The following is a 27,793-nucleotide window of genomic DNA, read 5'->3' as shown; positions in this document are numbered from 1 at the left end:
AAGTTTTTTTTAAAGTGAACTATTTCTTTAAGTTCGCAAGATATGAAAAGCAGCAGAAGCTTATCGGAGTAGTGCCGGGTATTAGCCCTTTGGTCCCCCGACTATCCGCCATGATAACCGTATGTTTTTAGTGCTCTGTCAATCGTGGGGAAGTAGAGCGTAATGCATTTCCCTCTTTCATGAGCAAGTGAAACCCAGAACGAGCCAGTTGTAATCAACTGATTTTTCCTTTCTCTCCGTCTTCCCTCGGGCAAGGGATATTCCGGGGCACTGGGACAGTTTAAAGGAGGCCATGTGGTTTTGTAAGGGGGTCTGGCTGGAGAGATAGAGGGTTTATTCATTCTTGTGTTTGGGCGAGTCGGGGATCCCGGGAGCTGGACCCGGCTCGGCTCAGGAACGTGGCCTCGTTGAGCTCCAGCTCCGGCTGGGAGTTCATTATGTCAATGCTTTCGGCTCCGGCACGTGAGCAGCTGGACCGTGGCCGTGAGCCCAGAGAGAGAGAGCTACTCTATGGATTTAATCTCCAGAGCGAGGGTTGGGAAGGTCTACAGTGCTGGTTTAAGCGATCACTCATTCGCCAATGAATGCATATCAGCCCTGCACCTGCCACAACATATCTTATTTTTGGCATTCATTTTGGATTCATACTTTTTTCCCTAAGGAGCTCAAGTGCTGCAAATTTGAAAAATTTAGGAGCGCATAAAGAACCTTAGGGTGTGCAATGTGAATGTATCAAATCATTGGGATACTAGGAGAAGCAAGGAAATTATTTACTTATTTTGATTACAAAAAAAATCACTAGGTTTTTAATAGGGGTGGGAATATTTTGGTACCTCACGATTCAATTCAAAATGCTTCGTGGGTTCAGGATTCAAATCAATATGTGCATAAATTGTATTGTTTTGTGCTACTTTTCTTATTTGACTGCGGTAAACAGTTTAATAAGTCTAGAAGAAAAAAAAATCCTACTGAATTAAATGTGATCCTTGAAATTTATTTAGTTTTTCTTCCCATTTTAGTCAACGCGATATTATAAAACAAATGCCCTTTAAGCTGACTACAATCATAAGTCTTATTTTTGTTTTGTTTTCTTATTTTAGATTTTTGAAAACTTGTAGGAGTGCATAAAGTACTTTAGGGTGTGTAATGAAAATGTATCAAATCATTTGGGATGCAAGGAGAAACAAGGACATTATTTAATTATTTTTATTTACAAAAAAAGGAGGGGGAATCTTTTGGTACCTCACGATTCGATACTCGATTTTGAATCAAATTTCTATTCGATATGTGCATAGATTTGATTGTAGTTTACCGTTTTGTTACTTTTCTTATTTGACTACGGTAGGCAGGCAATTTTATTTTTTATATTAAAATTAGGAACAAAGAAGCAAATTTCAAACAATAGGACAAATACAATAGACAAAATATACAAATTAAATAAACTTACATTTGATCTATTGAGTCCTTGTTCGCTCCTCATTGTGATTTAATGTCAATAACTGTAAGTAACTTTTAGTACTGCGAAATTAAAGAAGTGTTACACTTTAGAAAATATATATATTTTCAAATCTGTGAATCGATGGAAAATCGGTAGAAGATATAATCGTGATTCATATATTAATCGATTTTCCCCGGACCACCAGTTTTTAAATATTTCTGCTTCAAATTGTATTTATTATAATAGTTATGTATTATTATAAATGTTGCCAGATATCGTTTTTGTGGTCAACAATAACTTGAAAGAATTGTGTAAAATGCAGGTGTAAAGTTCAGGGAAGGACGAGACGGGAACTGGCGAACGGTAAACGTAACTTTAATCACAAAATTAACATAAACAACTAAATGAAAACAGTCTCATCACTCCTGCTTTTCTCCTTCCCGAGTTCCTCCGTGGGACTCGAGACCGGAGTGGTTATTAACACTCGCTCCGTTCCCAAGGCTCTCGGCCCCGCCCTGCTCACCACAGGGGGACTTTTCATTATAAACAAGCCTGACATGCATTAAGACTCTTATTTTGAAATGTTTTTACTACTCCCAGCTTCTCATTCAAACATTGGGGAGATAAAATATGCATTCTAAAACCACCTAAAATAGTACAAACTGTAGAACTACAAACTTCTCATAATTCATCAACAGTACATCATAAGCTATATATTGGCAAACCCAGTCTCGAGTCGCACGGGTATATCTGTGGCAATAGCCATCAATACATTGTATATCGATTTTTCTTTTATGCCAAAAATCATTAGGATATTAAGTAAAGATCATCTTCCATGAAGATATTTAGTACATTTCCTACCGTAAATATATAAAACATGTATTTTTGTGAGTGAATGCAGCACAATCGTGAACATAAATGCACAACTTTAAAGGAGATTTTATCAATGTTTTGATTTTTTTTGCATCCTCAGATTCCAGATTTTCAATAGTTGTATCTCGACCAAATATTGTCCTATCCTAACAAACCACACATCAATGGAAAGATCATTTATTCAGCTTTTATATGATGTATACATTTCAATAAAAAAAAAAGGCCCATGTGACTGGTTTTGTGGTCCATGTCCCAGATGGCTCTATTGGCCAGTGGGAAAAAACTGAACAATGACAATAGCAAACCTCGACTCGTTTGTGTGTGGTGTGGAAATGAGCAGACAATTAATGACGAATTGATTCTGTGATTCCACTGGCATGGATTTGTGAACATGACGCATTATAGATGCTATATCATCTCATCTAGGTCTGGAGGTTTTACAGTACAGGCACTACAGCTCAGTTAGTTTGGTTGGTGTGAATGGTAGTGTGGACACAAATAAGTGCAATTCTGTACATGACTATTAAACTAAAGCTGGTGTGTTTCCTCTCGAGTCCATGCCAGTGATAAACCGCTGCCGCTGTCATTAATACAGTGTGAAAAGAGCCTCTGTGGTGGAAATCCAGCTTTTAATGTTGTTTATGTGTCATGTGGTGTTTTTAATATGCTTTAACACACACCATGTGTAAGTTCATAAGTCGACAGCATTGCTGAGTATTTTCTGCTTAAAACTGCAGTGAACCAAAGACAGTCTCAAAAACACGTGTGATCGTCAACCAGTGGATCTCTGAGTGAGTGAGTGAGTGGAGGCGGGGCTCATTTGCATATTCATAGAACCGCGCATACTAAATGAGGCAAGGGTGTCGAGTAACATTCAAGATATTTTAAGACATGGTTTTTATTTATTTATTTTATGAAAAACCGCTTGAATATGTAATTTTGGTGATCAAAGATGAGTTTTAAGGGATACAATTATTGACCATAGAGAGACTTTAAATCTGGTTAGGGTGAGTTTTTCTTTCCCACTGCCGATGTAAGGGACACAAATGATCAGTTGGAGAATTGCATAAATTCCAATATGAATTATATGGATTACATTTCTACAGTGTTTCTGTAGAAATAAAGTTTAATACATTTTGATCTGGTAACCTCAGTTTTATATATGCACATTTTGTTTTGTCAAGTCATTTTAGCATCATACTGTTATATAAACTATTACAGTTTTAATAAAATAAAATTAATTTTCCATATTTCACACTAATTTTTATTTCAGTTTTAGGGTATTCTTTTAGTATTATGTTAAACTAAATAAAAATGAGATGTAGCCTAAAAAAAGTTTACTTTTTAATATAAAAATAAATAAATCAGTTAACATTAGTTCATTTCAAGTAACACACACACACACACACACACACACACACACATATATAACTATAATAGCCCTATATTGCACAGACTGTGGTAGAACTTCTCCAACAGCACACGCTGAACCTATCGGTAGTCAAGTGAACGATATGCTGTTTATATCTGTTGTTCTCACACATCTCAGCTGTTTCCTCCTACACAGTGGGAAACTGCAGCGACTGCTGCTCCCATCATGTGATGATCGGAGCCCTAATGGAGACTGATGCCTTGCCAAAAAGAATGTAGTGGGTGCGTCGAGTCCTTAAGGTGTGTGTGTGTGAAACCAGCGATGGGTCTCACACAAACACACACACACACACAAACCCTGGAGCTGCTGAGCTCTTCTGCTCTGGCCCTCGAACAATTGTGGCCCTCAGGAGTCATCGAACAATTAATTTTGACCACATGTGGTGTGTGTCTGCGCTGGGGTTACTGATGTTGCTCTTTCTATCATTTGCATCCATAATTTTTATTTATTTATTATAATTTTTTTAATATATATAATAGGTATATTTTTTATATTAATAATGTGCAAATCCTCAGGCCTCTAACGAGTCGCTCAGCCTCAGTGTGGGTTAGGGTTATCTCGGGGAATCCTCAGGCCTCTAACGAGTCGCTCAGCCTCAGTGTGGGTTAGGGTTATCTCGGGGAATCCTCAGGCCTCTAACGAGTCGCTCAGCCTCAGTGTGGGTTAGGGTTATCTCGGGGAATCCTCAGGCCTCTAACGAGTCGCTCAGCCTCAGTGTGGGTTAGGGTTATCTCGGGGAATCCTCAGGCCTCTAACGAGTCGCTCAGCCTCAGTGTGGGTCAGGGTTATCTCGGGGAATCCTCAGGCCTCTAACGAGTCGCTCAGCCTCAGTGTGGGTTAGGGTTATCTCGGGGAATCCTCAGGCCTCTAACGAGTCGCTCAGCCTCAGTGTGGGTTAGGGTTATCTCGGGGAATCCTCAGGCCTCTAACGAGTCGCTCAGCCTCAGTGTGGGTCAGGGTTATCTCGGGGAATCCTCAGGCCTCTAACGAGTCGCTCGGCCTCAGTGTGGGTTAGGGTTATCTCGGGGAATCCTCAGGCCTCTAACGAGTCGCTCGGCCTCAGTGTGGGTTAGGGTTATCTCGGGGAATCCTCAGTCCTCTAACGAGTCGCTCGGCCTCAGTGTAGGTCAGGGTTATCTCGGGGAATCCTCAGTCCTCTAACGAGTCGCTCGGCCTCAGTGTGGGTCAGGGTTATCTCGGGGAATCCTCAGTCCTCTAACGAGTCGCTCGGCCTCAGTGTGGGTCAGGGTTATCTCGGGGAATCCCCAGTCCTCTAACGAGTCGCTCTGTCTCAGTGTGGGTCAGGGTTATCTCGGGGAATCCCCAGTCCTCTAACGAGTCGATCGGCCTCAGTGTGGGTCAGGGTTATCTCGGGGAATCCCCAGTCCTCTAACGAGTCGCTCTGTCTCAGTGTGGGTCAGGGTTATCTCGGGGAATCCCCAGTCCTCTAACGAGTCACTCTGTCTCAGTGTGGGTCAGGGTTATCTCGGGGAATCCCCAGTCCTCTAACGAGTCGATCGGCCTCAGTGTGGGTCAGGGTTATCTCGGGGAATCCCCAGTCCTCTAACGAGTCGATCGGCCTCAGTGTGGGTTAGGGTTATCTCGGGGAATCCTCAGTCCTCTAACGAGTCGCTCGGCCTCAGTGTGGGTCAGGGTTATCTCGGGGAATCCTCAGTCCTCTAACGAGTCGCTCGGCCTCAGTGTGGGTCAGGGTTATCTCGGGGAATCCTCAGTCCTCTAACGAGTCGCTCGGCCTCAGTGTGGGTCAGGGTTATCTTGGGGAATCCCCAGTCCTCTAACGAGTCGCTCTGTCTCAGTGTGGGTCAGGGTTATCTCGGGGAATCCCCAGTCCTCTAACGAGTCGATCGGCCTCAGTGTGGGTTAGGGTTATCTCTGGGAATCCTCAGTCCTCTTATGAGTCACTCGGCCTCAGTGTGGGTCAGGGTTATCTCGGGGAATCCCCAGTCCTCTAACGAGTCGATCGGCCTCAGTGTGGGTTAGGGTTATCTCTGGGAATCCTCAGTCCTCTAACGAGTCGCTCGGCCTCAGTGTGGGTTAGGGTTATCTCTGGGAATCCTCAGTCCTCTTATGAGTCACTCGGCCTCAGTGTGGGTCAGGGTTATCTCGGGGAATCCTCAGTCCTCTAACGAGTCGCTCGGCCTCAGTGTGGGTCAGGGTTATCTCTGGGAATCCTCAGTCCTCTAACGAGTCGATCGGCCTCAGTGTGGGTCAGGGTTATCTTGGGGAATCCTCAGTCCTCTAACGAGTCGCTCGGCCTCAGTGTGGGTCAGGGTTATCTCAGGGAATCCTCAGTCCTCTAACGAGTCGCTCTGCCTCAGTGTGGGTCAGGGTTATCTCGGGGAATCCTCAGTCCTCTAACGAGTCGCTCGGCCTCAGTGTGGGTTAGGGTTATCTCGGGGAATCCTCAGTCCTCTAACGAGTCGCTCTGCCTCAGTGTGGGTCAGGGTTATCTCGGGGAATCCTCAGTCCTGTAACGAGTCGCTCGGCCTCAGTGTGGGTTAGGGTTATCTCGGGGAATCCTCAGTCCTCTAACGAGTCGATCGGCCTCAGTGTGGGTCAGGGTTATCTTGGGGAATCCTCAGTCCTCTAACGAGTCGCTCTGCCTCAGTGTGGGTCAGGGTTATCTCGGGGAATCCTCAGTCCTCTAACGAGTCGCTCGGCCTCAATGTGGGTTAGGGTTTTCTCGGGGAATCCTCAGTCCTCTAACGAGTCGCTCGGCCTCAATGTGGGTTAGGGTTATCTCGGGGAATCCTCAGTCCTCTAACGAGTCGCTCGGCCTCAGTGTGGGTTAGGGTTATCTCGGGGAATCCTCAGTCCTCTAACGAGTCGCTCGGCCTCAGTGTGGGTTAGGGTTATCTCGGGGAATCCTCAGTCCTGTAACGAGTCGCTCGGCCTCAGTGTGGGTTAGGGTTATCTCGGGGAATCCTCAGTCCTCTAACGAGTCGATCGGCCTCAGTGTGGGTCAGGGTTATCTCGGGGAATCCTCAGTCCTCTAACGAGTCGCTCGGCCTCAGTGTGGGTTAGGGTTATCTCGGGGAATCCTCAGTCCTGTAACGAGTCGCTCGGCCTCAGTGTGGGTTAGGGTTATCTCGGGGAATCCTCAGGCCTCTAACGAGTCGCTCAGCCTCAGTGTGGGTCAGGGTTATCTCGGGGAATCCTCAGGCCTCTAACGAGTCGCTCAGCCTCAGTGTGGGTTAGGGTTATTTCTGGGAATCCTCAGTCCTCTAACGAGTTGCTCGGCCTCAGTCTGGGTTAGGGTTATCTCGGGGAATCCTCAGGCCTCTAACGAGTCGCTCAGCCTCAGTGTGGGTCAGGGTTATCTCGGGGAATCCTCAGTCCTCTAACGAGTCGCTCAGCCTCAGTGTGGGTTAGGGTTATTTCTGGGAATCCTCAGTCCTCTAACGAGTCGCTCAGCCTCAGTGTGGGTTAGGGTTATCTCGGGGAATCCTCAGTCCTCTAACGAGTCGCTCAGCCTCAGTGTGGGTTAGGGTTATCTCGGGGAATCCTCAGGCCTCTAACGAGTCGCTCAGCCTCAGTCTGCTTCTGTCACTGACAGGAAAACGCTTCTGGAAATAGATCTGTGGGTGAAGGTTCACACTCCGTTTGATCTCTAATGGAAACTCCATGCCAACAAAGCAGGAAAACACTGAGGTCTCAGAGGAAGTGTGTGTGTGTGTGTGTGTGTGTGTGTGTGTGTGTGTGTGTGTGTGTGTGTGTGTGTGTGTGTGTGTGTGTGTGTGTGTGTGTGTGTGTGTGTGTGTGTGTGTGTGTGTGTGTGTGTGTGTGTGTGTGTGTGTGTGTGTGTGTGTGTGTGTGTGTGTGTGTGTGTGTGTGTGTGTGAGAGAGAGAGTGTGTGGTTGTTTCCCGTGTGTGTGATAGAAAGTGTGTGGTTGTTTCCCGTGTGTGTTAGTGTGGTCTGTATCCTCTACACTACATTAGTGATGTGATCGTCCAGACGGACCCTCATCCGGCCCAGAACACATGACCCAGTTAATCTTTCCCGATGTTCTGCAGCGTTTGGCTGGATGATAATCATGGAGGCTTTGGCTTCGCGAGAGACAGAAGAGCCTCATAGACGAGAGGAATGTTTTACAGCTGCACTGCACTGCACACACACACACACACACACACACACAGAGTGTGGATGACTTCCCCGGCCAGAACGTCTCGCTCGGATTCTGACCCGTCATAAGAGGATCCTCGTTTACTTGAGTTTGTGTGTGTGAATATTAACGTGTATGGTCTGTTATAGCAGTGTTGTCATAGTTAACTTGGCAACTAACTACAAATAAGCTGAAGAACTAAAATTACTTAAACTGGACATAAAAAATTTAAGCTAAATATAAATATAATAATAAAATAATTAAATGAAAAAAAAAGCTAGAAGCTAATTCAAAATATAAATAAAATACCATAGAAGTATATAGATACTTTATAGCAATTAGTTGGACATTTGGCCACAATTTTACTGGGACACCTCCTGGAAGTTGGTGAAATTGCATAAATGTCCCAGAATGCATCACATTCTCTAACTAATGTTTTTAAAATGTGTATACAAACACACACACACGCATATATATATATATATATATATATATATATATATATATATACACACACACACATTTTATATAAACAAACTTTTTATGTGAGATGCGATTAATCCATTTGACAGCATGCATGTATGGGTGGGTTTACATTTAATGTTAAGAGTTACTGGTATTTAATTTAGTTTTTTATTTTACCTTGATGCTAAAATGACCATGTCAGATTTGTGGTATTACTTTTTATGTATTGCTAAAACACTTCTGGTCACTTTCAGAAGTTGCAGTGGTGCTTTGTTTTCCCAGAAAGAATGTGAACCCTAATATTGGTAACTATCATTTTCATATTTTAAATATGATTAAAACACACTTAATTCGATATGCGATATGATATTTCTTTAATTTATCGCAAATAGCATTTTTTTTCTCAATATCGTGCAGCCCTAATCCATTCAGTCCTCTCACTCTCAGAGCCTGCAGACTGAGATTACACACACACACACTCACACACACACACACAGGCTTATCTCTCAGACTCTTGAGGACGAACTGTAATCAGTCTAATCCCACACAAACTGACCAAATGTCTCAGCCGTCACAGATAGTGTCCAAACAGAGGTAATTTGTCAGCCCTCTCAGAAAACACATGTGTTAAATGATACGGGCCAGTTAAAGAAAATCCAGCTTTTAATGTCTGTGTGGTGTTATTAATCTGCTTTAACACACACCATGTGTAAGTTCATAAGGCGACAGCATTGCTGAGTATTTTCTGCTTAAAACTGCAGTGAACCAAAGACAGTCTCAAAAACACGGTTTGAAATCGCTGGTGTTTTTGACGTCACACACTACCTTGACCAATCAGATCAACGTGTGATCGTCCACCAGTGGATCTCTGAGTGAGTGAGTGAGTGGAGGCGGGGCTCATTTGCATATTCATAGAACCGCGCAAACAGGCTGTAGTCAATAATTGTATCCCTTATAACTCATGTTTGATCACCAAACTGACATATTCAAGATATTTGAAGGCATGAAGAAGGAAAAAAACATTTAAAGATGTCAGTTTGGTGATCAAAGATAAGGGATACAATTATTGACTACAGCCTGATTTTCTAAGCATCACTATTACTATTGCTCAGATTTCTGCTTTATGTTCTTATCGTGTCCCTGAAAGCATCCTCACATAAACCTCATCCTCACATAAACTCTCACATGCCGCTCTCGCCCGAGGGTGCTGTCTCTCCCCGGCCTGTGTCTAATCGAATTCATCACGCTGTGTGATCCGGAGCGCAGGAGTGGCGCGTCGTCTGCCAGCATGTGAAAGGGATCGTGCTGAGGACATGTGTCTGCGTTATTAGCAGAACCGCTACCTGCGCTGACAGCACATCAAGCTTAGCGCTCTCACATTAAGGGACGTTCTGACCCCTGTTTAAAACACTTAATGTATCCGAGCAGGAGTAAAGTCAGATATGGATTAGATTTTAGATGAGTTCATTAGATTTAGATACTGCTCATCCGAATCCCATCATGCTCTAGTGTTTATTCTGGTGTCAGGCATGTCCCGAACACAAGCTGGCCGTAGCGGGAACAAGAGAGCGCTCATTGTTCTGAATGTGCTGAAGTTAAAATCACATGGTTGTACAAACATATTTAGAAATGTCATTTGGTCAGCTCTTTGCCTTGTTGTTTGAGGGGTAAAGCAGCTCCTCTGGGTTTAAAATATCCTATTGGAAGACGGACTGACACACACACACACACTCTCATATCCAACTCTGGCCTGGAACATGAGGATTACTTCTGATCTCCCTTTTGCTGCCAATTTAATTCAGGCTAAACATAATAATTCTGAGAACTGAAAAGCTTGCATATGTAGAGGCAAACACATGTGCATGAGGGAAATTGTAGATATTTTTTAATAAAAAAAATGTAAGGATGCACTAAAGTTTAATTTACCTTGTAATTTACCCTCATTCATTTTGCTTTCTTACTGCATTTATTTGATCAGAAATACAGTAAAAACAATGAAATATATTTCCAATGTAAAACAGCTGAACTGAATACAAGCATTAATTTAACAATATCTTCCTGACCCCACAACCCAATGTCGGAGAGTTAAACGTTCAGTCTGATATAGAGAAGTAGATCAGCAGGTTTATCGGGGAATGCCTGATTTAAAAGAGCGATTGATCGAGTTGTTGAGTTCACCGAATCCCTGATGTGTGCAGCGGCTCTCGAACGCTCCCTGTGAGGACAGATTCTTCAGAAAGTAACATTGAGTAAATAATGACATTTTGAGTGACCCATCGCGTAAACATGTATTTGCATGTTAATTAGTGGTGTAACGATACCACCATGTCACGATTCGATAAGTTTCACGATACGATATTATTGCGATACTCCAAGACATATGATAAAAGGTTAACAAGAAAATGTACTGTTGATTAAAATGCTAAATTTGGTATCATTGTGTGTGTAAATGAACAGGCTTGGACTCGGTGCTGGAAACCCAGAGCACAGGACAGTAGAGACACAGAATCACAATATTCATGATTCTGAAGCTGAAAATACAGAATTATTTTAGACGAATATGCTCGATCTCTGTCACTGACTAGATATATTTAAAATAAAATAAAAACGTTTTACTGGTAACGTCAGTTATTTGTTATCAGGACCCACAAATATTCCCCCATTGCATTATTATACATTATATTACACGTGTGTGTGTGTGTGTGTGTTCGTTCAGTGCTGCCGGGGGAGAGATCTTCAACCAGTGTGTGGCCGACAGAGACGAGGCATTTAAAGAGGACGATGTGAAGCGGCTGATGAGGCAGATTCTGGAGGGCGTGGCGTTTCTTCACCGGAGCAGCGTCGTGCATCTGGACCTCAAGGTGAGTTCACATCAAGAGCAACTGCAAACGGTTTCACTTTCAGCAAACTCACCCGCTGGTGCTCTTCGGACACATCTGTGACCGATCACGGAAAGTAGGGACACAAGTCGGCAGCACAACTTTCAAGCAAAATGAGAAAAAAAAGAAAAAAAAAGTTTTCACATTCAGCAAACTCACCCTCTGGTGCTCTTCTGACAAATATTGACATTTGTTTTGTTTCTTTGTGAATTTCTTTCTACAAAACTTTTTGGCACTTGCTTTGTGAACACAAAAAATCATGCACGTGATTCGAACAGGTTGAATGGCCCTGAATGAAATAGCCACACTTGAGCTCCTTGCGGTCAGAAACGAGCTCACTGGAAATGAATGAGAGAGTTTCCTCTAGTGGAGGCGTTCGGTACTGCAGCCGGACAACATCTCACTGAACGCTCATTTACTGAGATATCAAACTCACATTTTGAACTTTAGATTTTCTTAGTTTTAGAGAAAAACATGTAATTGGAATTAGTATTTTTGCAAATTTTTCATAACAATAAACATAAAATTCTGTAACTTTTTTTAAGTTCACTTTTTAAACTTTTCTCACTTTTCTCAGCAATAATCTGCCAAGTGTCGTGTTTGAAAAGAGATCAAACTTCAGTCTGTCGCTCTAAAGCATTCAAGATTTACCTCAGAACATTTAATTTTCAGGTCTCAAAAAGTGAATACATGGATTATATATTATATATTATATTATAAATACAGCATAAATATAATTTAGTACCATAAAATCCCCTTAAAAATACAAAATATTAAATAAAAAACACGATCGAACTAAACTTTAGCTCAAGAGCTCCAGAGGGTGTCAGGGTTGTGTTCGATGAAGTGGGCTAAATACATTTGCTTTATTCGCCAGAGCTACAAGTGTGTAATTACACCAGGGTTAAAAGTATATAATTATTCCTGCATTATAATTATGCACCGTAGGTTCACTGTACAGTTTTCCTCCTCAGCCCCAGAATATCCTCCTGACCAGCGAGTCTCCTCTCGGACACATAAAGGTCGTGGACTTCGGGCTGTCGAGGTTGGTGAGCAGCAGCCACGAGATCCGGGAGATTATGGGAACACCGGAGTATGTAGGTAGGCATCAATCATCAACCATATTCATATTCATACATCATACCTGACCCTGGATCACACACCAGTCTGGAGCCGCACGGGTATATCTGTGGCAATAGCAACTATACATTGTACGGGTCAAAATTATCCATTTTTCTTTTATGCCAAAAATCATGAGGATATTAAGATCATGTTCCATGAAGATATTTAATATCCTACCGTAAATATATAAATCATGTATTTGTGTGAGTGAATGCAGCACAATCGTGAACATAAATGCACAACTTTAAAGGAGATTTTCTCAATGTTTACATTTTTTTGCTCCTCAGATTCCAGATTTTCAATAGTTGTGTCTCGACCAAATATTGTCCAATCCTAACAAACCACACATCAATGGAGAGATTATTTATTCAGCTTTCAGATGATGTATGAATCTCAATTTCATAAAATTGACCCATGTGACTGGTTTTGTGGTCCAGGGTCACATATATACTGTACATACTCTACACTCTTAAAAATAAAGGTTCCTAAAGGGTGTTTCCACAGCGTTGCCATAGAAGAACCATTTTGGGCTCAAGGGCAGCTATTCTGTTTTTCCCATGTTTATCTGTCTTCAGTGTGTAATGTTCCAGTTCTTCTCTATATCAGTGTCAGTGTTTCTGAACTCCTGAAACGCCTCCACTGTAGTCTTGAGTTTCTTCCGGGAACAAACACGTCACAATATTCCTCATTATAATAATTAATGCGCAGAATAAAGGGGCGGGGCCTGGTTGAGTTAGTTAGTAGTGTGTTAAACTGGCGGTTATGGTAAGGGGCGGGACATTTTCCAAACACACTCGAAGCGCTCGACCAATCACAACACACTGCTCCAGCCGACCAATCAGAGCACAGTGAGCTTCTCAGAAGGAGGGGCTTCATAGAGACAGGAAGTAAACAGAGCGTTTCTGACAGACTGGGAAGAGAGGAGCCGCAACAATGGAGAATATGAGGAAAATAATCAACATTCAAGCAGGAAAACCTGTTCTAGTCGAGCCTGAACACTAGAGTCTGTGTAAAGCATAATATGGCCTCTGTAAAAGAACAATTATTTTCTTAGTTTGAATAACATTTTTTTTTTTAAACTAAAGAAAGAATATATCGATGTTAAATGCTCTTTGTGGAACCATCAATGCCAATAAAGAAGCTTTATTTGTAAGAGTGTTTGGACAAACTGGACTGAATTTATGTAAATGCTTTGTTTTATGATTACAGCTCCAGAAGTCCTGAATTATGAGCCAATAAGCACAGCCACTGACATGTGGTGAGTAGTGTTCCTGCATTACATGCTCCCGTAGTGTCCTCCTGGAGGACATCAGCACACAACACACACGCTCTGGTGTTGTACATCGTGGTTATGATCTGTCCTCGAGTGCAGAGCTGGATTTCCTCGGAGACAAGCGCTGTATTCACTATTGAGAGTGTGTTGGTTGTTTTCCCGGCTGTTCGGCTTCAGGATATATTATCCAAGAACATTTGTGACCTAAAGTCTTTTATCAACAATACTGCCTTGAGAAAAGTCTATTTGTAACATCAATGTCATCCCGAGGAAACATCATCATCTCTCTCTCTCTCCCTCTGTGTCTCTCTCTCTCTCTCTCTCTCTCTCTCTCTCTCTCTCTCTCTCTCTCTCTCTCTCTCTCTCTCTCTCTCTCTCTCTCTCTCTCTCTCTGACAGGAGCATCGGTGTCCTCGTGTACGTGATGCTGACGGGCATCTCTCCGTTCCTGGGTGACGATAAGCAGGAGACGTTCCTCAACATCTCTCAGATTAACGTCAGCTACACCGAGGAAGAGTTCGAGACGCTGGACGAATCCGCCATCCTCTTCATCAAGTCCCTGCTCATCAAAGAACCTGAGTGAGACACGCACAAAAACATCTCAAATACAGATCGAGTTCAGTCATGAAACTCTAGACTCTAGAGGTCCATTAGCCGATGGCTCAAGCTGATTATATATATCATTTTGATAATTTCATACCTTTTCTGCAATTTAATCAAAAAGGTTGAAATGTTTAATATTGGTTTCCCTCCGAAATTATTTCACGTTGTTGTTTCTTTTGTTGTTGTTTTACAATGATCACAAATTATATTCATGAAAACATTAAAAATAATGTTGAGTAGATAAAAGGAAGAAAACAATCTTCATAAACTGCCAGTTGTTCATTTAATATAGTTGTTTTAACAGTAAACATACAGTAAATGTGAAACTTCAATGCGAGATCTGAACGTTGTTTCTAGTAAAAAACATTGGGTTGTTTTTTTTACCCAACCGTTGGGTTACACATACAGTATTGGGTCACTATGTTGGGTTATATCCCCCCCAAAAAAGTTGGGTTATTTTTTTTTTTAACCAACCGTTGGGTTACACATACAGTATTGGGTCACTATGTTGGGTTATTTTCCCCAAAAAAATGTTGGGTTATTTTTTTTTACCAACAGTTCGGTTACACATACAGTATTGGGTCACTATGCTGGGTTATTTTCCCCCAAAAAAACGTTGGGTTATTTTTTTTTACCCAACCGTTGGGTTACACATACAGTAATGGGTCACTATGTTGGGTTATTTTCCAAAAAAAAAACGTTTTTTTTTTTTTTTTTTTACCCAATCGTTGGGTTACACACAGTATTAGGTCACTATGTTGGGTTATTTTCCAAAAAAAAACGTTGGGTTCTTTACCCAACCGTTGGGTTACACATGCAGTATTGGGTCACTATGTTGGGTTTTGTTATTTGTCCAAAAATTGTGAACGTGTCTGATGTTGGTGTGGTGTGTACAGGAGCCGAGCGACCGCAGAAGACTGTCTCAAACACCAGTGGCTCCAGCTGACGGAGCAGGACCTGAAGGAGAGCATCTGTGAGCCCGTCAGCCCTGATGATGAAGAGGAGGAGGAGGAGGAGCTCTTCGTCATGGCCTCCTACACCCCCGACCCCAAGGCCATCTCCAAACGCTTCAAGTTCCAGGAGCCCTTCTCCACGCTTCCCGGAGGATTCATCTACTGACACACACACACACACACACACACACACACACACTCACACACTCGGCCTCCTCACTGTAAAAACTCTTCAGTTCACTTACTTAAGAAATTGAGGAAACCCTTTGCCTTAAAATTAAGTAATAAACGGAAAACGAAAAAAATAAGTTGTGGAATTGTCAAGTTCAAGTTTATTTACTTAATTTTAAGGCAACGGGTTTACAAATTATTATTTTTTAGGTAAATAAACTTAATGCTTAATTGAAAAAAATAAGTTAAGTGAACTTGATAATAATTATTATTAGTTGATAATTTTTTCGATTTTAGCATGAAGTTTATTTGCTTAATAATTTTAAGGCAACGGGTTTACAAAAAAGTGAGTGAAGTGATCAGTGTTTCCAGCGGTGTCCACTCGCCTCGTGATCTCCGCCTGTACGCCAAACCATGATGTGTTCGTCTGTCTTTCTGTTCCTGCGCTTCACATGTACATGAAGACGAAGCCTGGCCGTGACTCTCTCGTTCTCCTTCTGGTGCCATGCTTCACTCTTCTGGTGATGAGGGTCACACACGTCGTTTCTTGATGTCGTCTTCTGGTTGCCTTTGCCATGTGTGTACACAATTAATGTTGTTTGTTTTTTCTGCAATCCAGAGGCAAGCAGAATTAAATGTAAATTAATCTAATTTTATATTAAGAGTATTTCAGTGTCGTGTTTAAAAAGCCATTTTGTATGTTCAGGTCATTCCTGGGTAAAGATGTCCTCAGCAATAACACTTACATTTACACACACACATATATATGAAGAAAATGTGTCTTTCTGTGTGTTTATTAACTCATGTTAGAGTTATAACTGTAAATTGATTTGTCACTATAAAGAATATTTTAATGGCAACAAATTTCCAAGTGACACTCTTGATGCTGTAAATAAAAATTTGTCTTGAAGGCCACTCACTCTACCTCTTTATTATGATGATTATATTTATTAGTATTATTAATACTTATGAATCTAAATAGATGCACAATCACCTGTTCACCTGAACACAAGGTGTAAAATTGGAGTTATAATCCTGTCAATGATCCATCAGATTGTAACATTTGTTCAATAATACGATTTAACAGTATTATGTGTATGTATATATATTTTGTTTTACAGTCTATGGTGTTAGCAGCTGCGATTACCTCACAACCACACACACACACACTAACATGACAGAAGCTGTTCTGCCTTTAATGTTAAACCGGAGTCAGAATGATGGAGAGACTCCAGAAGAAGTGACACATGTAGAAGCAACAGGACGTCTCTGAATGGTTAGTTGATGAGTTTATGTGTCTGATCTGGAGTTAATATCTTCAATTAGCATATTCTGTCATGATAATCTATAACTCGCTCGTATAGGAACTGTTGTGAGATGCACACAGAGGGACTTTCTATTGCATGAGAAAAGATGCTAAAGTTTGAGCTGACTCACAAATGTGCTCGACTACAACAACTCTTCCTCTTCTCAACATGGACTGTGCGTTCTGGGGGCGGGGCTTGTGTGTTCAGGGGGCGGGGTTTATGTACATTTTAGGGTTGGTGATGTCACTAACCCGGGAGGAATGTCGTGTAGTTCCTACCAGCCGTTTGTTGTAGTTCTTTTCTTTAAAAGCAAATATCTCCCTTTTGCTTTGAACTTTGAGCGTTGTAACTTTGCAGATGTTGTTTATGATCAAACAGCAACATTACACACTAACTACAGTTAGAAAACACAACATTACACACTAACTACAGTTAGAAAAGTCAAATCATACTTTACCACCCCTTTAACATTTCACAGACACACCATAAAACATGGCAAAAATAGGCTAAACGATGTAACCTTACTCTCTCTTGATATGTGTCCCCACATTAAGTCCTTGGATTTGAGGGAATAGAAAGTCCCTGAATTTTAAGTTAACTGAGGTGTGGGAACCCTGAAAAAAAATCACAGCTTGGTTTGACTTGGAACAACCAAGTAGAAGTTCACAAACATGTAAACAAAAGAGATCCTTTTCACATCTCCGGGTCTCAGAAGCGGAAGTCGTCATAGTTGGGTAAACTTCTATAGCGGCAAATAAGAGACTACATTAAATATATATTTTTGTGTGTTCCCATTTGTTCAAATAGCAAAAGAAAACCACAGCAACAGTGTTTTCATTACTTTCAAAAAGAGTTAAAAAATATATACAACTGAGAGAGATTGTTTAGAATTGAGTCAGAAAAAAGAAAGATGTCAATTTTACCATTACTCCCACCATAGCCGCTGTATTATAAATACCCTCACAGCAGCGATTAGTTTTATAAATGTACATACAGTTTAAAAAAATATATAAAAACTTCGCATGATTCACGAACCGTTAAATCACAGTCTAAAGCTCTAATGTAAATGGCCTTTGTTTTGGCGCCCTCTGCTGTCTGACGTCATGTAATTGTTTTGAGTTTTTCAAACACATTTATTTGTTTCTTTTTTTTATTATTATTATTATTATTTATATTAACATACATGTATCTGTTGGTAAATTGGTGTAACATATTGTAGAGATAAAAACGTAAACGAATAAAATCTGTATTAAATCTGCAGAATTAGCGCGTGTGTGTCAGTAAGTTAGTGTATTCTGCCATTTAAAGCGCCAGTGTTCGCGGGTCCGCCGGGATGATCTGATCGGTCAGCGGTCATTAATGTGTCGTGTAGGCCTCGCCCGTGAACACGGAACCGGACCCCAGAGCACCGGAGATGCGCTGACGCGACGCGCTGACGGATCCCGTGACGCGTGTGTTACCGATGGAGGACTGGGCCCAGTGTTTGGATGAGGCCGTGCGGGTCGCGCGCAGAGCCGGGCAGGTACAGTTATGTCCATTCATAACAATCATATCCAGCGAACAGTTATGACGCCGAAACGTTAAAGGACGTGCTGTACAGATAATACACACTGCGCTGTTTTTACCCGGTATTTCCATGTTGTTGTATCAGCATGTTGACACGCGACTGGGTTAATCAGTCCAACACAAATCCTGCATTATGACAGGCTTATGTATTCAGTATTCATACATGTTCTGTAATACTCGAAGCGCTATAAAGATATAATAAACTATAGGATCTGTTCGACGGATGACATGTTCTTGTTATCTGTTATATAAATAACCCTGATGAAGCTTGTTATCTGAACTAATGCAACCTGTGTAGAAGCTTTAGGACAATACTTATTATTATATCATCATCGTCATCATTATTATTATTTTTAATTATTGTTGTTGTTTTTGTCAATATATATTTATAAATAATAAATAATTATAGTTATAATAGTCTGTTGTTGTTATTATTGAATAACAAAAGTTGTTCAATACGATACTTTTTATTATTATTATTATCAATTATTACCGTATACATTTATATAAGTAATTATAGTAATAATAGTCTATTATTATTAAATATAAATTAATATAATAACAAAAGTAGTTGATTATTATTATTATTATTATTATTATACATTTATATAAATAATTATAGTAATAATAGTCTATTATTATCAATGTACATTAATATAGATAAATAATAATGATAACAATAGTACTTTATTATTATCATGATTATGTTAGCACTATATTATAATTTATTATATTAATAAAACTATTATTCTCTAAACAACAAACATAATATTTTTTATATCTAATGCAATTCATACATTATTTTTAATTAGCTTTTATTTTCATTTAACCTTTATTCATTTTTGTAGGCTATGTGCTTTTGTCATTTTTATTAGTTGATTTTAATATATAGCTTTAATATATTTATATACAACTTATTTTTATAGAGCTTTAATACATTTTTATTTTAGTTTTAATCATTTTAGTACGTCACATTTTCCAAGGCAAGATTTCAATTTTTCATCTAATTTTAGTTCCAGCATTATTTCGCTGACTGAGAATGGTGGTGTGTGTGGTGCTGCTGTAAGGTGTGTGTGTGTGTGTGTGTGTGTGTGTGTGTCTCTCCTCAGATGTCTCCTCTGTTAGGTGGTGCTGCTGTGAGGTGTGTGTGTGTGTCTCTCCTCAGATGTCTCCTCTGTTAGGTGGTGCTGCTGTGAGGTGTGTGTGTGTGTGTGTGTGTGTGTGTGTGTGTGTGTGTGTGTCTCTCTCCTCAGGTGTCTCCTCTGTTAGGTGGTGCTGCTGTGAGGTGTGTGTGTGTGTGTGTGTGTGTGTGTCTCTCTCCTCAGGTGTCTCCTCTGTTAGGTGGTGCTGCTGTGAGGTGTGTGTGTGTGTGTGTGTGTGTGTGTGTGTGTGTGTGTGTGTGTGTGTGTGTGTGTGTGTGTGTGTGTGTCTCTCCTCAGGTGTCTCCTCTGTTAGGTGGTGGTGTGTGTGGTGGTGTGTGTGTGTGTGTGTGTCTCTCCTCCGTCAGGTGTGTGTCTCTCCTCTGTTAGGTGGTGGTGTGTGTGGTGCTGCTGTGAGATGTGTGTGTGTGCCCGTCAGGTGTTTGTGTGTCTCTTCCGTCAGGTGGTGGTGTGTGTCTCCTCCGTCAGGTGTGTGTGTGTGTCTCTTCCGTCAGGTGTGTGTGTGTCTCCTCTGTTAGGTGTCTATGTGTCCTCCGTGCTGCTGTGAGATGTTGGTGTGTGTGTGTCCTCCATCAGGTGTGTGTGTGTGTGTGTGTGTGAGTGTGTGTGTGTCTCTCCTCCATCAGGTGTGTGTCTACTCTGTTAGGTGGTGGTGGTGTGTGTGGTGCTGCTGTGAGATGTGTGTGTGTGCCCGTCAGGTGTTTGTGTGTCTCTTCCGTCAGGTGGTGGTGTGTGTCTCCTCCGTCAGGTGTGTGTGTGTGTCTCTTCCGTCAGGTGTGTGTGTGTCTCCTCCGTTAGGTGTCTATGTGTCCTCCGTGCTGCTGTGAGATGTTGGTGTGTGTGTGTCCTCCATCAGGTGTGTGTGTGTGTGTGAGTGTGTGTGTGTCTCTCCTCCATCAGGTGTGTGTCTACTCTGTTAGGTGGTGGTGGTGGTGTGTGTGGTGCTGATGTGAGATGTGTGTGTGTGCCCGTCAGGTGTTTGTGTGTCTCTTCCGTCAGGTGTGTGTCTCCTCTGTCAGGTGGTGGTGTGTGTGTGTGTGTGTGTGTGTGTGTGAGTGTGTGTGTGTGTGTGTGTGAGTGTGTGTGTGTGTGTGTCTCTCCTCCGTCAGGTGTGTGTCTCCTCTGTTAGGTGGTGGTGGTGTGTGGTGCTGCTGCTGTGAGATGTGTGTGTGTGCCCGTCAGGTGTGTGTGTGTCTCCTCCGTCAGGTGTGTGTGTCTCCTCCGTCAGGTGTCTATGTCTCCTCCGTGCTGCTGTGAGATGTGTGTGTGTGCCCGTCAGGTGTTTGTGTGTCTCTTTCGTCAGGTGGTGGTGTGTGTCTCCTCCGTCAGGTGTCTATGTGTCCTCCGTGCTGCTGTGAGATGTTGGTGTGTGTGTGTCCTCCATCAGGTGTGTGTGTGTGTGTGTCTCTCCTCCATCAGGTGTGTGTCTCCTCTGTTAGGTGGTGGTATGTGTGGTGGTGCTGCTGTGAGATGTGTGTGTGTGTGTCCGTCAGGTGTGTGTGTGTCTCTTCCGTCAGGTGGTGGTGTGTGTCTCCTCCGTCAGGTGTGTGTGTGTCTCTTACTTCAGGTATCTATGTCTCCTCCGTCAGGTGGTGTTGTGTGTGGTGCTGCTGCTGTGAGATGTGTGTGTGTGTGTGTGTGATCCGTCAGGTGGTGTTGTGTGTCTCCTCCGTCAGGTGGTGTTGTGTGTGGTGCTGCTGTGAGATGTGTGTGTGTGTGTGATCCGTCAGGTGGTGTTGTGTGTCTCCTCCGTCAGGTGGTGTTGTGTGTGTCCTCCGTCAGGTGTGTGTGTGTGGTGCTGCTGCTGTGAGATGTTAGTGTGTGTGTGTCTCCTCTGTCAGGTGGTGGTGTGTGTCTCCTCCGTCAGGTGTGTGTGTGTGTGTGTCTCCTCCGTCAGGTGGTGTTGTGTGTCTCCTCTGTCAGGTGGTGTTGTGTGTCTCCTCCGTCAGGTGGTGTTGTGTGTCTCCTCTGTCACGTGATGTTGTGTGTCTCCTCCGTCAGGTAATGTTGTGTGTCTCCTCCGTCAGGTGGTGTTGTGTGTCTCCTCCGTCAGGTGGTGTTGTGTGTCTCCTCCGTCAGGTGGTGTTGTGTGTCTCCTCCGTCAGGTGGTGTTGTGTGTGTCCTCCGTCAGGTGGTGTTGTGTGTCCTCCATCAGGTGGTGTTGTGTGTCTCATCCGTCAAGTGTGTGTGTGTCTCCTCCGTCAGGTGTGTGTGTGTCTCCTCCGTCAGGTGGTGTTGTGTGTGTCCTCCGTCAAGTGTGTGTGTGTCTCTGTCAGGTGGTGTTGTGTGTCTCCTCTGTCAGGTGGTGTTGTGTGTCTCCTCCGTCAGGTGTGTGTGTCTCCTCCGTCAGGTGGTGTTGTGTGTCTCCTCCGTCAGGTGTGTGTGTGTCTCCTCCGTCAGGTGGTGTTGTGTGTCTCCTCCATCAGGTGGTGTTGTGTGGCTCTTCCGTCAGGTGTGTGTGTGTGTGTCTCCTCCGTCAGGTGTGTGTGTGTCTCCTCCGTCAGGTGGTGTTGTGTGTCTCCTCCATCAGGTGGTGTTGTGTGTCTCTTCCGTCAGGTGTGTGTGTGTCTCCTCTGTCAGGTGGTGTTGTGTGTCTCCTCCGTCCGGTGTGTGTGTGTCTCCTCCATCAGGTGGTGTTGTATGTCTCCTCCGTCAGGTGGTGTTGTGTGTCTCCTCCGTCAGGTGGTGTTGTGTGTCTCCTCCGTCAGGTGGTGTTGTGTGTCTCTTCCGTCAGGTGGTGTTGTGTGTCTCCTCCATCAGGTGTGTGTGTGTGGTGCTGCTGTGAGATGTTGGTGTGTGTGTGTGTGTGTCCTCCATCAGCTGTTTGTGTGTGTCCTCCGTCAGGTGGTGGCGTGTGCGGTGCAGCAGGAGAAATGTGTGCGCAGTAAAAGCACTCCCACAGATCTGGTGACAGAGGCGGATCAGCAGGTGGAGGAGCTCATCATCTCCACCCTCAGAAGCAGATTCCCGGAACACAGGTGCACATCTAGAGACTTGTTACACACACACACACACACATACCAGCTAATAGGACATGGACCATGGGGGGCCTGGGCCGTGGAGCGTAGGCGTAGCCGGCAGTGCAGGGGACCAGGGCGGATCCGGCCACAGAGTCCTCTCTGGACGCTGGTCAGGGGCTGAAGTTCTCTCTGGACACTGGTCAGGGGCTGGAGTCCTCTATGGTCAGGGGCTGGAGTCCTCTCTGGACTCTGGTCAGGGGCTGGAGTCCTCTCTGGACTCTGGTCAGGGGCTGGAGTCCTCTCTGGACTCTGGTCAGGGGCTGGAGTCCTCTCTGGACTCTGGTCAGGGGCTGGAGTCCTCTCTGGACTCTGGTCAGGGGCTGGAGTCCTCTCTGGACTCTGGTCAGGGGCTGTAGTCCTCTCTGGACACTGGTCAGGGGCTGGAGTCCTCTATGGTCAGGGGCTGGAGTCCTCTCTGGACTCTGGTCAGGGGCTGGAGTCCTCTCTGGACTCTGGTCAGGGGCTGGAGTCCTCTCTGGACTCTGGTCAGGGGCTGGAGTCCTCTCTGGACTCTGGTCAGGGGCTGGAGTCCTCTCTAGACGCTGGTCAGGGGCTGGAGTCCTCTCTGGACTCTGGTCAGGGGCTGGAGTCCTCTCTGGACTCTGGTCAGGGGCTGTAGTCCTCTCTGGACTCTGGTCAGGGGCTGGAGTCCTCTCTGGACTCTGGTCAGGGGCTGGAGTCCTCTCTAGACGCTGGTCAGGGGCTGGAGTCCTCTCTGGACGCTGGTCAGGGGCTGTAGTCCTCTCTGGACTCTGGTCAGGGGCTGTAGTCCTCTCTGGACTCTGGTCAGGGACTGGAGTCCTCTCTGGACTCTGGTCAGGGGCTGTAATCCTCTCTGGACTCTGGTCAGGTGCTGTAGTCCTCTTTGGACTCTGGTCAGGGGCTGTAGTCCTCTCTGGACTCTGGTCAGGGGCTGGAGTCCTCTCTGGACTCTGGTCAGGGGCTGGAGTCCTCTCTGGACTCTGGTCAGGGGCTGGAGTCCTCTCTGGACTCTGGTCAGGGGCTGGAGTCCTCTCTAGACGCTGGTCAGGGGCTGGAGTCCTCTCTGGACTCTGGTCAGGGGCTGGAGTCCTCTCTGGACTCTGGTCAGGGGCTGGAGTCCTCTCTAGACGCTGGTCAGGGGCTGGAGTCCTCTCTGGACTCTGGTCAGGGGCTGTAGTCCTCTCTGGACTCTGGTCAGGGGCTGGAGTCCTCTCTGGACTCTGGTCAGGGGCTGGAGTCCTCTCTAGACGCTGGTCAGGGGCTGGAGTCCTCTCTGGACGCTGGTCAGGGGCTGTAGTCCTCTCTGGACTCTGGTCAGGGGCTGTAGTCCTCTCTGGACTCTGGTCAGGGACTGGAGTCCTCTCTGGACTCTGGTCAGGGGCTGTAATCCTCTCTGGACTCTGGTCAGGTGCTGTAGTCCTCTTTGGACTCTGGTCAGGGGCTGTAGTCCTCTCTGGACTCTGGTCAGGGGCTGTAGCCCTCTCTGGACTCTGGTCAGGGGCTGGAGTCCTCTCTGGACTCTGGTCAGGTGCTGGAGTCCTCTCTGGACTCTGGTCAGGGGCTGGAGTCCTCTCTTGACGCTGGTCAGGGGCTGGAGTCCTCTCTGGACTCTGGTTAGGGGCTGGAGTCCTCTCTGGACTCTGGTCAGGGGCTGGAGTCCTCTCTGGACTCTGGTCAGGGGCTGTAGTCCTCTCTGGACTCTGGTCAGGGGCTGTAGTCCTCTCTGGACTCTGGTCAGGTGCTGTAGTCCTCTCTGGACTCTGGTCAGGTGCTGGAGTCCTCTCTAGACGCTGGTCAGGGGCTGGAGTCCTCTATGGTCAGGGGCTGGAGTCCTCTCTGGACTCTGGTCAGGGGCTGGAGTCCTCTCTAGACGCTGGTCAGGGACTGGAGTCCTCTCTGGACTCTGGTCAGGGGCTGGAGTCATCTCTGGAGGCTGGTCAGGGGCTGTAGTCCTCTCTGGACTCTGGTCAGGGGCTGGAGTCCTCTCTGGACTCTGGTCAGGGGCTGGAGTCTTCTCTGGACTCTGGTCAGGTGCTCTAGTCCTCTCTGGACTCTGGTCAGGGGCTGGAGTCCTCTCTGGACTCTGGTCAGGGGCTGGAGTCCTCTCTAGACGCTGGTCAGGGGCTGGAGTCCTCTCTGGACTCTGGTCAGGGGCTGGAGTCCTCTCTGGACTCTGGTCAGGGGCTGGAGTCATCTCTGGAGGCTGGTCAGGGGCTGTAGTCCTCTCTGGACTCTGGTCAGGGGCTGGAGTCCTCTCTGGACTCTGGTCAGGGGCTGGAGTCCTCTCTGGACGCTGGTCAGGGGCTGGAGTCCTCTCTGGACTCTGGTCAGGGGCTGGAGTCCTCTCTTGATGCTGGTCAGGGGCTGGAGTCCTCTCTGGACTCTGGTCAGGGGCTGGAGTCCTCTCTGGACTCTGGTAAGGGGCTGAAGTCCTCTCTGTCCGCTGGTCAGGGGCTGAAGTCCTCTCTGGACGCTGGTAAGGGGCTGGATTCCTCTCTGGACGCTGGTCAGGGGCTGGAGTCCTCTCTGGACTCTGGTCTGGGGCTGGAGTCCTCTCTGGCCGTTGGTCAGGGGCTGGAGTCCTCTCTGGACTCTGGTCAGGGGCTGGAGTCCTCTCTGGATTCTGGTCAAGGGCTGGAGTCCTCTCTTGATTCTGGTCAGGGGCTGGAGTCCTCTCTGGATTCTGGTCAGGGGCTGGAGTCCTCTCTGGATTCTGGTCAGGGCTGGAGTCCTCTCTGGACGCTGGTCAGGGGCTGGAGTCCTCTATGGACTCTGGTCAGGGGCTGGATTCCTCTCTGGCCGCTGGTCAGGGCTGGAGTCCTCTCTGGACGCTGGCCAGGGGCTGGAGTCCTCTCTGGATTCTGGTCAAGGGCTGGAGTCCTGGATTCTGGTCAAGGGCTGGAGTCCTCTCTTGATTCTGGTCAGGGGCTGGAGTCCTCTCTTGATTCTGGTCAAGGGCTGGAGTCCTCTCTTGATTCTGGTCTGGGGCTGGAGTCCTCTCTGGACTCTGGTCAGGGGCTGGATTCCTCTCTGGCCGCTGGTCAGGGGCTGGAGTCCTCTCTGGATTCTGGTCAAGGGCTGGAGTCCTCTCTTGATTCTGGTCAAGGGCTGGAGTCCTCTCTTGATTCTGGTCAGGGGCTGGAGTCCTCTCTGGATTCTGGTCAGGGGCTGGAGTCCTCTCTGGATTCTGGTCAGGGCTGGAGTCCTCTCTGGACGCTGGTCAGGGGCTGTGGTCCTCTCTGGACTCTGGTCTGGGGCTGGAGTCCTCTCTGGACGCTGGTCAGGGGCTGGAGTCCTCTCTGGATTCTGGTCAAGGGCTGGAGTCCTCTCTTGATTCTGGTCAAGGGCTGGAGTCCTCTCTTGATTCTGGTCAGGGGCTGGAGTCCTCTCTGGATTCTGGTCAGGGGCTGGAGTCCTCTCTGGATTCTGGTCAGGGCTGGAGTCCTCTCTGGACGCTGGTCAGGGGCTGTGGTCCTCTCTGGACTCTGGTCTGGGGCTGGAGTCCTCTCTGGAGGCTGGTCAGGGGCTGGAGTCCTCTCTGGATTCTGGTCAGGGGCTGGAGTCCTCTCTGGACGCTGGTCAGGGGCTGTGGTCCTCTCTGGACTCTGGTCTGGGGCTGGAGTCCTCTCTGGACTCTGGTCAGGGGCTGGAGTCCTCTCTGGATTCTGGTCAAGGGCTGGAGTCCTCTCTGGATTCTGGTCAAGGGCTGGAGTCCTCTCTGGACTCTGGTCAGGGGCTGGAGTCCTCTCTGGATTCTGGTCAAGGGCTGGAGTCCTCTCTTGCTTCTGGTCAAGGGCTGGAGTCCTCTCTTGATTCTGGTCAAGGGCTGGAGTCCTCTCTTGATTCTGGTCAGGGGCTGGAGTCCGTGACGTGAAGAGACTCAGGCTCGGCATCCGTGACGTGAAGAGACTCAGGCTCGGCATCCGTGACGTGAAGAGACTCAGGCTTAGAGGGTACTATGGGGTACTCCTCGTCTGCAAAGCCCACAGTAAATGACGAGCTGCTCAAGAAAAGGGCATAGTCAATATATTGTGCCAGGGACCAGTGGATCTTTCCCCCAGGCAGCCGTGAACAAATTAGTTCCTTCAAACCCACACGAAAAATGTCCTTCAGGGCAATGTCATTGAAATCCACTTGGTGACAAATTGCACAGAACTCCTCAACATAGTTCTCAAGGGCCTGGTCTTCTTGACGGAGGCACAGGAGACAAACTGCTGGGCAACATTACTAAAACTTAATCTAATAGTAAAGTAAAAACGGAAAATATAAAAAATAAAAGCTAATTCAGCATATAAATTGATACTTTAATACAAAAAAAATATACAAAATTTTTTTTAAAATAAAGCTTGGGTTTTATTTTAGAAACAAGTTCTGTTTTTCATTTAATGTAAGAAAGAGGTTAGTCTCTGCTACTTTCTTGCCTGTACTCGATTATGGTGATGTGGTATATCAATTTGCTTCCTCTCAACTTCTTTCTTCTTTGGATGCTGTTTATCACAGCGCTTTAAGATTTATAACAGATTTGAAACCTTTAACTCATCATTGCATATTGTATAATAGAGTATCCTGGCCATCTTTGTCTATTAGAAGGAAAATTCATTATTACCTCATTATTTATAAATCTATCCTGGGGTTATTGCCTTTGTGTCTAGATTGTCTAATTCAAAAGAAAAGTGTTGGGAAATATTCCCTCCGGTCTGATAATTGTTTTACTCTCTCTGTTCCATTGGTGAGAACTGAACTGGGGAAAAGGCTTTTATGTACGCAGCTCCATTTGAATGGAATTTACTCCAAACGAAATTGAAATTACAAACTCTGGTGCCTATGGAACATTTTAAATCTATTATTCGATCACTCGAAGAAGACTCATTGATTTGCAATTGTTTTTAAGTGTCTTAATTGTATATCTGTCGTTTCAATTTGTAAGTTTTGACTGTAACTGCTGTCCATTCTTGGCCAGGACTCTCCTGTGAAAGAGATTTTTAATCTCAGAGAGACTTTCCTGGTTAAATAAAGGTTAAATAAAAAATAAATACAAAATAATCCTAAAATAAGACTGAAGTATCATATAAATATCAGGGTAAATGAACATGATAATGAAGTGTTTTGCAAACAGAAATGGTTTTCCTGTAGAAGATTTCTATAAAAGGGCACAACAGACTGTTTAATGCGGGACCATTCTCTAGTAATAACTGTTGGTGTGATGTTGATGTGTGTGTCACATGTTACTGAAAGGTTTATCGGAGAGGAATCGTCTGCCGCCGGAGTGAAGTGTGAACTGACCGACAGCCCGACCTGGATAATAGATCCCATCGACGGGACGTGTAACTTCGTGCACAGGTACCATAAGCGTCTTCATATATTGTGTTTAAATCATCATAGAAATATATTCCCAACACACAATCCTTGGCTTGCAGTTTTCCTAT

The 27,793-nt window shown here is 45.0% G+C and overlaps 2 protein-coding genes across 2 annotated transcripts in view; both read left to right on the top strand.

Annotated features, from left to right (window-relative positions):
* Positions 1-16,246, top strand: part of stk17a (serine/threonine kinase 17a) — a 45,727-nt gene extending 29,481 nt beyond the window's left edge. Inside the window, exons 3-7 of the mRNA XM_079601342.1 lie at positions 11,049-11,193; positions 12,186-12,312; positions 13,543-13,591; positions 14,005-14,184; positions 15,105-16,246. Coding sequence (XP_079457468.1) covers positions 11,049-11,193; positions 12,186-12,312; positions 13,543-13,591; positions 14,005-14,184; positions 15,105-15,327 — 724 coding nt within the window. The 3' untranslated portion in view covers positions 15,328-16,246. The remainder of the gene's footprint in view (positions 1-11,048; positions 11,194-12,185; positions 12,313-13,542; positions 13,592-14,004; positions 14,185-15,104) is intronic.
* A 1,680-nt stretch (positions 16,247-17,926) lies between these two features.
* Positions 17,927-27,793, top strand: part of impa2 (inositol monophosphatase 2) — a 20,899-nt gene continuing 11,032 nt past the window's right edge. Inside the window, exons 1-4 of the mRNA XM_079602313.1 lie at positions 17,927-18,161; positions 22,210-22,343; positions 27,603-27,707; positions 27,785-27,793. The exon at positions 27,785-27,793 is cut by the window's right edge and continues 37 nt beyond it. Of these exons, the coding sequence (XP_079458439.1) occupies positions 18,102-18,161; positions 22,210-22,343; positions 27,603-27,707; positions 27,785-27,793 (308 nt within the window). The 5' untranslated portion in view covers positions 17,927-18,101. The remainder of the gene's footprint in view (positions 18,162-22,209; positions 22,344-27,602; positions 27,708-27,784) is intronic.

This window comes from Phoxinus phoxinus (assembly GCF_949152265.1).
Source record: "Phoxinus phoxinus genome assembly, chromosome: 24".
Classification (NCBI taxonomy): Eukaryota; Metazoa; Chordata; class Actinopteri; order Cypriniformes; family Leuciscidae; genus Phoxinus; species Phoxinus phoxinus.
Note: the sequence above shows the minus strand (reverse complement) of the source record. Positions and strands in the feature narration are given on the sequence as shown.